The following is a 12,621-nucleotide window of genomic DNA, read 5'->3' as shown; positions in this document are numbered from 1 at the left end:
TGTCCTCCTGTCTGTCATCCTGTCTGTCATCCTGTCTGTCCTCCTGTCTGTCCTCCTGTCTCTTCTTCACATTTTTCGCCCTGAAAAAGCGTCTGTCCTGCTGGAAAACATCATCCCACGTCTCCTTTTGTTGTGTCATCATGTGACTCACTCAGTTAATCAGTGGCAGCTGATTGGACCTGCTGCTGCTGATATGACGTCATTAAAACAGGTGAAAGTCAAAAGTCAACTGACGAACCTGCTGCTACCTGAATGTTCTGGTAACGGCTCTGCTGAGAGCAGAGATTGTAATTCTTTGACAGATTCGTTCGAGTCTCATTTTCTCTTTGCAGTGTGTATTCTCGGTGACACAACAGACCAGCGAGAATTACTCAGTAAAATTATAACCGGCATGTATTTATAAATCCCAGGTTAAAAAGTGCAGAAAATAGTTTCTGGTCTGGTGCATCAGCTTTTGAAAGAATTCATAAAGCTGCCGTCGTGCAGCAGCCAAGAACATTTATGGAAGTCTTTTCCACAAAGATACTTACCGGACACACCGGAGTCACCGCTGCTGCCAGACCCCTGAGACCCTGAGAAGAAAAGAAAATTCATTTAGATATGTATACTGTGTGTGTGTGTGTGTGTGTGTGTGTGTGTGTGTAGTAAAATGTAAATAGTCTATCTGAGATTTCTACTACTGCTACTTTCGATTAATCTTTCATTCACTGGAAACTGAAGATGAAACGTGCTGTTAGAGATCAGGAGCTGCGTCTGCAGAGGAAGACTAGAAATGCACTCATGCTCCTTTTCGACTGGTGCACTTGGTTCACTTTGGGTGAAAAGGTGCATCAGTAGAGTGCATACCTCCGCCATGGCCCAACAGTCCCCTTTATTCAAACAAGCCACGTAGCAGACAAGCGCTGGCTGTGCGCCGAGAGAATAAACGCTGCACGTTCTGTTTTGATTAACAGCTACTGACGCTGTGGTAAGAGAGGGCTGACAAGCTTACAACATGTAGGCTGATAGCAGCACAACACTCAGTGTTCAGACAATCTGCTGCCACAAAAGCACTTTTCTGTGTCTGTTAAGAGAGTTTCTGTCTGATAAAGCTCAGGACAGACAGACAGAACGAGCTTCTCCTCCATTTTCTGGATTACCAGCGTGACGTGTGACGAGTCCCGACCGATCAAATTGGTGGGTGGTTGTCTGAAAAAATTAAAAGGCAGCAGTGACGTTTTCTGAAAAATTGAGAGATCTTCAACCGGAGGCGCTCGGAGCAGCCGCACTGAAAAAGCAGATCGATCTGAAAATAGATGCTGGACACCAAAGTTTTTCTCCAGGTGGCCACATGACGCCACAGACACTCGCTCCTCATTAGAGACAATCGGATAAAAAAGAAGCTGCCGCTCAGAAAAAAACTATAATGTTAAACTCAATAACCCTGTATCACTGTAAGTTTTGCACAACCTTTAACTTCTTAACAGTAATATCATAGATATCAGCCACCTTAATACATCTTTTAATCTGAGTCAATGCATAATTGTTTTGACAAATTAACAAAAATCTCAAATAAAGAAAAATTCAATGAGCTGCAGCTCCTCCTCACTGTCACCTCCTGCTTGTAGCTCATAGAGGAGAACACTTACCCTTGTCACTGGTGTTAACTCCTGCTTCAGTTGCCAGGCCATCGTTGCTGTTGCTGTTGTTCTTGTCTACACACACACACACACACACACACACACACACACACACACACACACACACACACACACACACAATAGAAATTAGAAAAGAAATTCAAAGTCAGTGTTTTAATATTTACAATATTAATGAGGTAATAATACCCTTTAAACCCTTTAAGGTCAGTTTGTTTATTCAGTTTATTCAGTCAGTGAAGATCTTTCTCTCCTCATTAACATTTATGAGTGCATTTGTTTATTACAATCTGTTTTCGGTACTTTATCTTCAGACTGTTTGAGGCTCATCAACATCACATTAAACAGTGGAAGAAATCATTGATAATGCTAACTAGCCTCACCGCTGCTCTTTAAGGTGCCCAATGTTTATTTTTTTGAAAAGAAATCATGGCAAACACTTTTTAAATTTAATATTATCACATATACAATATTAATCGTTAGCACAATAACGATGTAAATGTTCAGAAATAAGACTTCTACCTTCATCAGAATCTACAGCAGAGAAATTAAACACTTACCAATGAGTGGAACTGTAACTTCAATTTGTTCATCTGTAAAGAAAGACAAAGTTTAAACTCACAAAAACTATTTTGGTCCATTCAGATAACTTTGTTATATGTGAAGTTCGCTGTCCAGAGGTTACAGCCTGAGCAGGATGAAGTAAAAGAAAGAGGCTGTTGTTGTTGTTCACTATTTTTCTTACTGTTACTAAATCACTTGAATCAAAACCAACACAGATCCAGTTTTCTTGTTTCTGATGTCACAGCTGTCCCAACTCTCAATTATTTATTTCATTTTTCTTACGATGCACAAACTAAAACATTCAGCTCTCCACAGATCAACACTGACATTATTAAATCAGTTGAGGAAAATACTTACTGGAGGTGTGAGTGGAATTGCTGTTGAGAGTCTCTGTGAAGAAAACAGAGGAAGCGGCGTTTAAAGGAAGCAGCAGAGTGGAACAAACACAAGCCTCATTCACACTTTTATATACTGTGCTGTTATTCCACCTCGCCGTCTGTATGAAAGTTACAGAGGTGAATGGGGGGACAGTTTGGTTCTGACTCTGATCCTCCAGCGGAGGTACTAACAGAGCTGAGACAACGTCCGTGTGGAGTGTGACGGTCCGATGTCGTTCAGTTTGACAACTAAACAGATCCTTCACTCATCAATGAAAAGAGAAATGTCCCACACTTCAACCCACAAAGCAACGTTACAGGACCAAACAACAGTAATGTGGTAGCACGTCGTCTCTTTGGCAACTTATATGAGGAAAAAATGCTGAATATGTGGAAAAGTGGCCGTCATCCTGTCTGTCCTCCTGTCTGTCCTACTGTCTGTCCTCCTGTCTGTCCTCCTGTCTGTCATCCTGTCTGTCCTCCTGTCTGTCCTCCTGTCTGTCCTCCTGTCTGTACTCCTGTCTGTACTCCTGTCTGTACTCCTGTCTGTACTCCTGTCTCTTCTTCACATTTTTCGCCCTGAAAAAAGCGTCTGTCCTGCTGGAATGCTCTGAATGTTCAAATGCCAGAACTTAAAGAATTAAAATAAAATTACATTTTCTTAACACAAAAATATTTCATGAATAATGAAAGTATGGATTATATTTAGAAAGCCAAGAGAGGATAAACTATACAGACAGTGAGAGTTATTTTCTTCTTTTGCAAACAGTTTTCATAATTTTATTAGTTTGATTTTGGATAAAAAATGATCTAACTGCTGATTTAAAGGCCTTTAATTTTATAACAAATGCTTTGGATTTATTTTTCTATGTCAGGTCAGATTTAATCCAACAGATTCACAGCTCCTCAAATGTTAAAAGCTCAATAAAAGTAAAAAACGTACATGAAACGCAGAATATTGAATGTATAAAAGCAGCACTTTATAAATCATGGCACTTAAATTATCTCTGCTTATCACTCACTTAAAATAAGTTTAATCTTTATTTTTTATCACCAATTCTTCTTTTGACGCATGTTTGTTTCTATTCTTTTGATTAGTTTCCAACTCTTTGCAGGACTTTTGTGAAGGGCTCTTACGCTAAATGGAAACTCTTCCGATGCACCATATTTATCGGCTGATATTAGGAAATATATATCAGCGGTTATCGGTGAAATGATCTGCTGATGCTTTTTCATGTATTTTCTTTGCAGTGTCTATTCTCGGTGACACAACAGACCAGCGAGAATTACTCAGTAAAATTATAACCGGGATGTATTTATAAATCCCAGGTTAAAAAGTGCAGAAAATAGTTTCTGATCTGAATTCATAAAGCTGCCGTCGTGCAGCAGCCAAGAACATTTATGGAAGTCTTTTCCACAAAGATACTTACCGGACACACCGGAGTCACCGCTGCTGCCAGACCCCTGAGACCCTGAGAAGAAAAGAAAATTCATTTAGATATGTATACTGTGTGTGTGTGTGTGTGTGTGTGTGTGTGTGTGTGTAGTAAAATGTAAATAGTCTATCTGTGATTTCTACTACTGCTACTTTCGATTAATCTTTCATTCACTGGAAACTGAAGATGAAACGTGCTGTTAGAGATCAGGAGCTGCGTCTGCAGAGGAAGACTAGAAATGCACTCATACTCCTTTTCGACTGGTGCACTTGGTTCACTTTGGGTGAAAAGGTGCATCAGTAGAGTGCATACCTCCGCCATGGCCCAACAGTCCCCTTTATTCAAACAAGCCACGTAGCAGACAAGCGCTGGCTGTGCGCCGAGAGAATAAACGCTGCACGTTCTGTTTTGATTGACAGCTACTGACGCTGTGGTAAGAGAGGGCTGACAAGCTTACAACATGTAGGCTGATAGCAGCACAACACTCAGTGTTCAGACAATCTGCTGCCACAAAAGCACTTTTCTGTCTCTGTTAAGAGAGTTTCTGTCTGATAAAGCTCAGGACAGACAGACAGAACGAGCTTCTCCTCCATTTTCTGGATTACCAGCGTGACGTGTGACGAGTCCCGACCGATCGAATTGGTGGGTGGTTGTCTGAAAAAACTTAAAAGGCAGCAGTGACGTTTTCTGAAAAGTTGAGAGATCTTGACCGGACGCACGGAGCAGCCGCACTGAAAAAGCAGATCGATCTGAAAATAGACGCTGGACACCAAAGTTTTTCTCCAGGTGGCCACATGACGCCACAGACACTCGCTCCTCATTAGAGACAATCGGATAAAAAAGAAGCTGCCGCTCAGAAAAAAACTATAATGTTAAACTCAATAACCCTGTATCACTGTAAGTTTTGCACAACCTTTAACTTCTTAACAGTAATATCATAGATATCAGCCACCTTAATACATCTTTTAATCTGAGTCAATGCATAATTGTTTTGACAAATTAACAAAAATCTCAAATAAAGAAAAATTCAATGAGCTGCAGCTCCTCCTCACTGTCACCTCCTGCTTGTAGCTCATAGAGGAGAACACTTACCCTTGTCACTGCTGTTATCTCCTGTTACAGTTGCCAGGTCATCGTTGCTGTTGCCTACACACACACACACACACACACACACACACAATATCAGGGCCCATAATGTTAAAGGGACTCTGTAGTTTTAGAAAAGAAATTCAAAGTCAGTGTTTTAATATTTACAATATTAATGAGGTAATAATACCCTTTAAACCCTTTAAGGTCAGTTTGTTTATTCAGTTTATTCAGTCAGTGAAGATCTTTCTCTCCTCATTAACATTTATGAGTGCATTTGTTTATTACAATCTGTTTTTGGTACTTTATCTTCAGACTGTTTGAGGCTCATCAACATCACATTAAACAGTGGAAGAAATCATTGATAATGCTAACTAGCCTCACCGCTGCTCTTTAAGGTGCCCAATGTTTATTTTTTTTTAAAGAAATCATGGCAAACACTTTTTAAATTTAATATTATTACATATACAATATTAATCGTTAGCACAATAACGATGTAAATGTTCAGAAATAAGACTTCTACCTTCATCAGAATCTACAGCAGAGAAATTAAACACTTACCATTGAGCGGAACTTTAACTTCAGTTGGATCATCTGTAAAGAAAGACAAAGTTTAAACTCACAAAAACTATTTTGGTCCATTCAGATAACTTTGTTATAGTTTATGTGAAGTTCACTGTCCAGAGGTTACAGCCTGAGCAGGATGAAGTAAAAGAAAGAGGCTGTTGTTGTTGTTCACTATTTTTCTTACTGTTACTAAATCACTTGAATCAAAACCAACACAGATCCAGTTTTCTTGTTTCTGATGTCACAGCTGTCCCAACTCTCAATTATTTATTTCATTTTTCTTACGATGCACAAACTAAAACATTCAGCTCTCCACAGATCAACACTGACATTATTAAATCAGTTGAGGAAAATACTGACTGGAGCTGCTAGTGGAATTGCTGTTGAGAGTCTCTGTGAAGAAAAGGTAAATCTCAATGACACAGCGTGACCCTGTGCACTCTGATGTTTGCATTACCAGTCACACTTCAGGCAGGACTGTACAGCTGATAATTCATTAACTCTAGATTACTACAAAAAGCCAAATCACAGTTGTCTTTCAACTGTTTTTATCTTATTTTTACCAAATGAAAACACAGAACATGAATAACTCAAATAGAAACTGATCTCACAAAGCACTAATTAAAAACTGCAGAAATTAACACTGACACTGAAACTATTCTGCTGGATGTCTTAATGATTTAAAGGAAGCAGCAGAGTGGAACAAACACAAGCCTCATTCACACTTTTATATACTGTGCTGTTATTCCACCTCGCCGTCTGTATGAAAGTTACAGAGGTGAATGGGGGGACAGTTTGGTTCTGATTCTGATCCTCCAGCGGAGGTACTAACAGAGCTGAGACGACGTCCGTGTGGAGTGTGACGGTCTGATGTCGTTCAGTTTGACAACTAAACAGATCCTTCACTCATCAATGAAAAGAGAAATGTCCCACACTTCAACCCACAAAGCAACGTTACAGGACCAAACAACAGTAATGTGGTAGCACGTCGTCTCTTTGGCAACTTATGAGGAAAAAATGCTGAATATGTGGAAAAGTGGCCGTCATCCTGTCTGTCATCCTGTCTGTCCTACTGTCTCTTCTTCACATTTTTCGCCCTGAAAAAGCGTCTGTCCTGCTGGAAAACATCATCCCACGTCTCCTTTTGTTGTGTCATCATGTGACTCACTCAGTTAATCAGTGGCAGCTGATTGGACCTGCTGCTGCTGATATGACGTCATTAAAACAGGTGAAAGTCAAAAATCAACTGACTAACCTGCTGCTACCTGAATGTTCTGGTAACGGCTCTGCTGAGAGCAGAGATTGTAATTCTTTAACAGATTCGTTCGAGTCTCATTTAAGTAATTCAGTGAATTCTGACAATCCGGGTATGAGAACTCAAACGATGAACAAATGATGGATGAAGTGATTTAGAGTTTTGATCTCAGGGATCTTTGACTTCAGTGAATTAAGGAACAGAAACACGTTCGTCACTTAATAATTAACAGGCCTGTTCTTCAGTGTGACCTCTGAACACCTCATCAAGACCATCAGAAAATAATAACAGACCTTTGCACCTGATAAAACAACGACAACACTGAATCATTGAATCATCAAGTATTTTGTAACTGGTGTAAATGCACTACACTGAACACTTTGGTATAGAATCACTCATCTGGGATTTGTATTATTACATATTAATGATTGAAGTAAAAGAAAGAGGCTGTTGTTGTTGTTCACTATTTTTCTTACTGTTAAAATAAATCACTTGAATCAAAACCAACACAGATCCAGTTTTCTTGTTTCTGATGTCACAGCTGTCCCAACTCTCAATTATTTATTTCATTTTTCTTACGATGCACAAACTAAAACATTCAGCTCTCCACAGATCAACACTGACATTATTAAATCAGTTGAGGAAAATACTTACCGGAGCTGCGAGTGCATTTGCACTTGGGAATCTCTGTGAAGAAAACAGAGGAAGCGGCGTTTAAAGGAAGCGACAGAGTGGAACAAACACAAGCCTCATTCACACTTTTATATACTGTGCTGTTATTCCACCTCGCCGTCTGTATGAAAGTTACAGAGGTGAATGGGGGGACAGTTTGGTTCTGACTCTGATCCTCCAGCGGAGGTACTAATAGAGCTGAGACGACGTCCATGTGGAGTGTGACGGTCCGATGGCGTTCAGTTTGACAACTAAACAGATCCTTCACTCATCAATGAAAAGAGAAATGTCCCACACTTCAACCCACAAAGCAACGTTACAGGACCAAACAACAGTAATGTGGTAGCACGTCGTCTCTTTGGCAACTTATGAGGAAAAAATGCTGAATATGTGGAAAAGTGGCCGTCATCCTGTCTGTCCTCCTGTCTGTCCTACTGTCTGTCATCCTGTCTGTCCTCCTGTCTGTCCTCCTGTCTGTCCTCCTGTCTGTCCTCCTGTCTGTCCTCCTGTCTGTCCTCCTGTCTGTCCTACTGTTTGTCCTCCTGTCTGTCCTCCTGTCTGTCCTACTGTCTGTCCTCCTGTCTGTCCTCCTGTCTGTCCTCCTGTCTGTCCTACTGTCTGTCCTCCTGTCTGTCCTCCTGTCTGTCATCCTGTCTGTCCTCCTGTCTGTCCTACCGTCTCTTCTTCACATTTTTCGCCCTAAAAAAAGCGTCTGTCCTGCTGGAAAACATCATCCCACGTCTCCTGTTGTTGTGGCATCATGTGACTCACTCAGTTAATCAGTGGCAGCTGATTGGACCTGCTGCTGCTGATATGACGTCATTAAAACAGGTGAAAGTCAAAAATCAACTGACGAACCTGCTGCTACCTGAATGTTCTGGTAACGGCTCTGCTGAGAGCAGAGATTGTAATTCTTTAACAGATTCGTTCGAGTCTCATTTTAGTAATTCAGTGTATTCTGACAATCCAGGTGTGAGAACTCAAACGATGAACAAATGATGGATGAAGTGATTTAGAGTTTTGATCTCAGGGATCTTTGACTTCAGTGAATTAAGGAACAGAAACACGTTCGTCACTTAATAATTAACAGGCCTGTTCTTCAGTGTGACCTCTGAACACCTCATCAAGACCATCAGAAAATAATAACAGACCTTTGCACCTGATAAAACAACGACGACACTGAATCATCAAGTATTTTTTAACTGGTGTAAATGCACTACACTGAACACTTTGGTATAGAATCACTCATCTGGGATTTGTATTATTACATATTAATGATTGAAGTAAAAGAAAGAGGCTGTTGTTGTTGTTCACTATTTTTCTTACTGTTAATAAATCACTTGAATCAAAACCAACACAGATCCAGTTTTCTTGTTTCTGATGTCACAGCTGTCCCAACTCTCAATTATTTATTTCATTTTTCTTACGATGCACAAACTAAAACTTTCAGGTCTCCACAGATCAACACTGACATTATTAAATCAGTTGAGGAAAATACTGACTGCAGGTGCAAGTGCATTTGCTCTTGAGAGTCTCTGTGAAGAAAACAGAGGAAGCAGCGTTTAAAGGAAGCGACAGAGTGGAACAAACACAAGCCTCATTTACACTTTTATATACTGTGCTGTTATTCCACCTCGCCGTCTGTATGAAAGTTACAGAGGTGAATGGGGGGACAGTTTGGTTCTGACTCTGATCCTCCAGCGGAGGTACTAACAGAGCTGAGACGACGTCCATGTGGAGTGTGACGGTCCGATGGCGTTCAGTTTGACAACTAAACAGATCCTTCACTCATCAATGAAAAGAGAAATGTCCCACACTTCAACCCACAAAGCAACGTTACAGGACCAAACAACAGTAATGTGGTAGCACGTCGTCTCTTTGGCAACTTATATGAGGAAAAAATGCTGAATATGTGGAAAAGTGGCCGTCATCCTGTCTGTCCTCCTGTCTGTCCTCCTGTCTGTCCTACTGTCTGTCCTCCTGTCTGTCATCCTGTCTGTCATCCTGTCTGTCCTCCTGTCTCTTCTTCACATTTTTCGCCCTGAAAAAGCGTCTGTCCTGCTGGAAAACATCATCCCACGTCTCCTTTTGTTGTGTCATCATGTGACTCACTCAGTTAATCAGTGGCAGCTGATTGGACCTGCTGCTGCTGATATGACGTCATTAAAACAGGTGAAAGTCAAAAATCAACTGACGAACCTGCTGCTACCTGAATGTTCTGGTAACGGCTCTGCTGAGAGCAGAGATTGTAATTCTTAAACAGATTCGTTCAAGTCTCATTTTAGTAATTCAGTGTATTCTGACAATCCGGGTGTGAGAACTCAAACGATGAACAAATGATGGATGAAGTGATTTAGAGTTTTGATCTCGGATCTTTGACTTCAGTGAATTAAGGAACAGAAACACGTTCGTCACTTAATAATTAACAGGCCTGTTCTTCAGTGTGACCTCTGAACACCTCATCAAGACCATCAGAAAATAATAACAGACCTTTGCACCTGATAAAACAACGACGACACTGAATCATCAAGTATTTTGTAACTGGTGTAAATGCACTACACTGAACACTTTGGTATAGAATCACTCATCTGGGATTTGTATTATTACATATTAATGATTTTGACGTCGACATGTTGGAAAAATGTTGCTATGAAGCTGAATTCTCAATAATAACTGATTTTTAAAAGGGAAGAGAACTTCCACCTTCCACTCCACTGCTCTTTTTGTTGTCCAGAGAAGACAATGCAAATATATTTCACTTACTAATGATGCCTTTCTTGAATAAGATCACCAGCACCACAGCGACCAGGACCAAGAACCCTCCGACTGTCCCAACAATGATGAGGGTTTGATCAGGGCCAGAAACTGAGTTGTCTAAAACACAGAAAAAGATCTTTGTGTTAGTTTAATATTCATTAGTTCAAAATTCGAGTTGATGTCTGGAATGAAAATGTAGATGCTGAGTAGTAAATCTGAAAGTTGATCACATAAAATAACATGAATTGAGTCATTTGTTCTGAACTTGACAAACAACGATCAGACAAAGAGGATGTTAAAGTATCTGAGAGGAGACTGTGACATGTCTGAGAAATTATTCTTCACCTTCTTCAAGTTCAAACAATCTTCTTACTTGTGAATATTGTTTCTTGTGACTTATTACACTCTCTGTGACAAGAACACACAATTCATCCAGCCCCCTCTTCTATGAAGGCAAATGTTTTAGACACAATAATCCTCTGGAGAAGAAGGAATTTATAAATTATAGATATGCAGCTTTTAGAGGGCTCTTAATAAATGAATAATAAAGGATTTCCCTGTGGTTTCAGTCTGTTAGTTGGTAAAACATGCAGGTCCTACAGTGATCGTCAGCCTGACTAGCCGTAGGATTTAGTAAGTTAAATTAGAGGGACTACTGTCACCCGGAAAGTGCCCAGATGTGCTCATCTTATCTCTGTAAGTGTAAATAAACCTAAATTATCAATCAAGGTAACCTGAGTTGAAACTTCCATGTGGTGAAGAAACTTTAGGTGTAATTTCATTTGACATGTCACGAGCAGCTTTTTGCAAAAATGTGAAAACTAAAAACAAAACAAGAAATAAGTAAAAACAAGACAAAGACTCTTACACCACTCCTTCTTCACATTCATGCCGGATGCTTCGTGAATGACTTCACAGGTGTATCTGGCCTTGTCCTTCCTTAAAATCTCCACACTGTCTCGTCTCTGGAACGTGTCGTCTTCATTCGGTCGAACGCCCGAGGTCCACAGTCCGTCCTCTCTATACAGTTTGCGACCGTCCCTTTTGATCCACAGGATGATGTCTTGGGGGTAGAAACCTGTCGCCAGGCACGTCAACAGGATGTTTGTCTCGACTTTGGTGTCCCGTGCAAACACGTACACCTCAGGTTCAGCTGGAGAGACAAACCAGAACTTGATATTTGACCAAACATACAATTCTGTTTGCACCGGGGGCGTAAAGACAATCTATCACTACAACGATGACTATAAACACAAACTGGCAAATATTAAACACCACTGCTGTGACACACACTTCCTTTTAGCACTTTAGGGCTCCAATGGAGATTTGTTGTTACATTAATTAGGTTGATACTGCAGAGTTTCTGTGAAGTCACTTTGAGAGTTACTTTATTCAGATTCGATAATAATAATAATATGCTATTAATATTTCAATTATTAATGACATTAAAAACACAGAAAAGGCCTTCAGTAATACATACAGGCTTCTTGGAGCTGTTTCTTCCCGTAATCCCAGAACTTGGTCAACCAGCCCATACACTCCTTCTCCAGGTAGCCTTTGGTGTAATCCTTCAGGACAGGGACATCATCCCACTTCCTCTTGGTCTCTTCTGCTGCTTTGACTGGGGCGACCCAGACTGAGTGGATGTCGTCGAAGGACAGGAAGTCGTCTCCGTCGTAGTTGTACCTGTCCATGCCACGGTAGAACGTCATATTGCCGTCCGGCTGCATTTCGCCCTCACAGCCATGCATCCACTGAAGAACATGGACACCTGTAACCAGAGAAGAAAGGCCAGGGCAGTGAAACAGAGGAGAAACAACAAGGCAAATCTGAAGACAGAGAGAACCACAGGTGAAGTAACATCAGAGCAAAGCAATGTAACAATCTGCCACTTTGTTCTTCAGGGGAGGAAATAGATTGTTTGCACTTTGCATAATCTGATAGGAAATCGTTGACGTTGACTGATTCACAATGTCAACTCACACATCGAGTAACACATAAGAAAACGTGTCTTACATCTGAAGTGATATTTTGATGTACAGATGTATGTAGTTTTTCTTAAAATGTCTTTAATCTAACCTTTCGGTCACTGGTACAATATTTTGTAAAATCCTGTGTAATTAGAGAAAATGTCAGTTTTATGCAAAAAGGTTTATCTCATATGAATTTACACACTTTAAGTTGAGTTTTGTCATACAGGATGACATTTTTCGCATTTCATTGGTCAATCACTTTTCTGACGGCTTCTTTTTTTGTGACGAATTTACAAG

General features: G+C 40.4%; 1 protein-coding gene and 1 long non-coding RNA gene across 2 annotated transcripts in view; both read right to left on the bottom strand.

Annotated features, from left to right (window-relative positions):
- LOC140993396 (patr class I histocompatibility antigen, alpha chain G-like) overlaps positions 1-12,621 on the bottom strand; it is a 51,440-nt gene that overhangs the window by 16,630 nt on the left and 22,189 nt on the right. Inside the window, exons 3-9 of the mRNA XM_073462814.1 lie at positions 11,832-12,122; positions 11,220-11,504; positions 10,358-10,468; positions 7,577-7,609; positions 5,662-5,694; positions 1,629-1,694; positions 531-572 (exon numbers count right to left, since the gene is read on the bottom strand). Coding sequence (XP_073318915.1) covers positions 531-572; positions 1,629-1,694; positions 5,662-5,694; positions 7,577-7,609; positions 10,358-10,468; positions 11,220-11,504; positions 11,832-12,122 — 861 coding nt within the window. The remainder of the gene's footprint in view (positions 1-530; positions 573-1,628; positions 1,695-5,661; positions 5,695-7,576; positions 7,610-10,357; positions 10,469-11,219; positions 11,505-11,831; positions 12,123-12,621) is intronic.
- On the bottom strand, positions 2,201-5,160 carry LOC140993399 (uncharacterized). The gene is made up of 3 exons (XR_012178661.1): positions 5,107-5,160; positions 4,009-4,050; positions 2,201-2,230 (listed from the first exon to the last, which is right to left on the bottom strand). It is a non-coding gene; the product is annotated as an uncharacterized lncRNA (long non-coding RNA).

This window comes from Pagrus major, chromosome 3, assembly GCF_040436345.1.
Source record: "Pagrus major chromosome 3, Pma_NU_1.0".
In the NCBI taxonomy this organism is placed as follows: domain Eukaryota; kingdom Metazoa; phylum Chordata; class Actinopteri; order Spariformes; family Sparidae; genus Pagrus; species Pagrus major.
The sequence above is the reverse complement of the archived record's forward strand: the minus strand, read 5'-3'. Positions and strand labels throughout refer to the sequence as shown.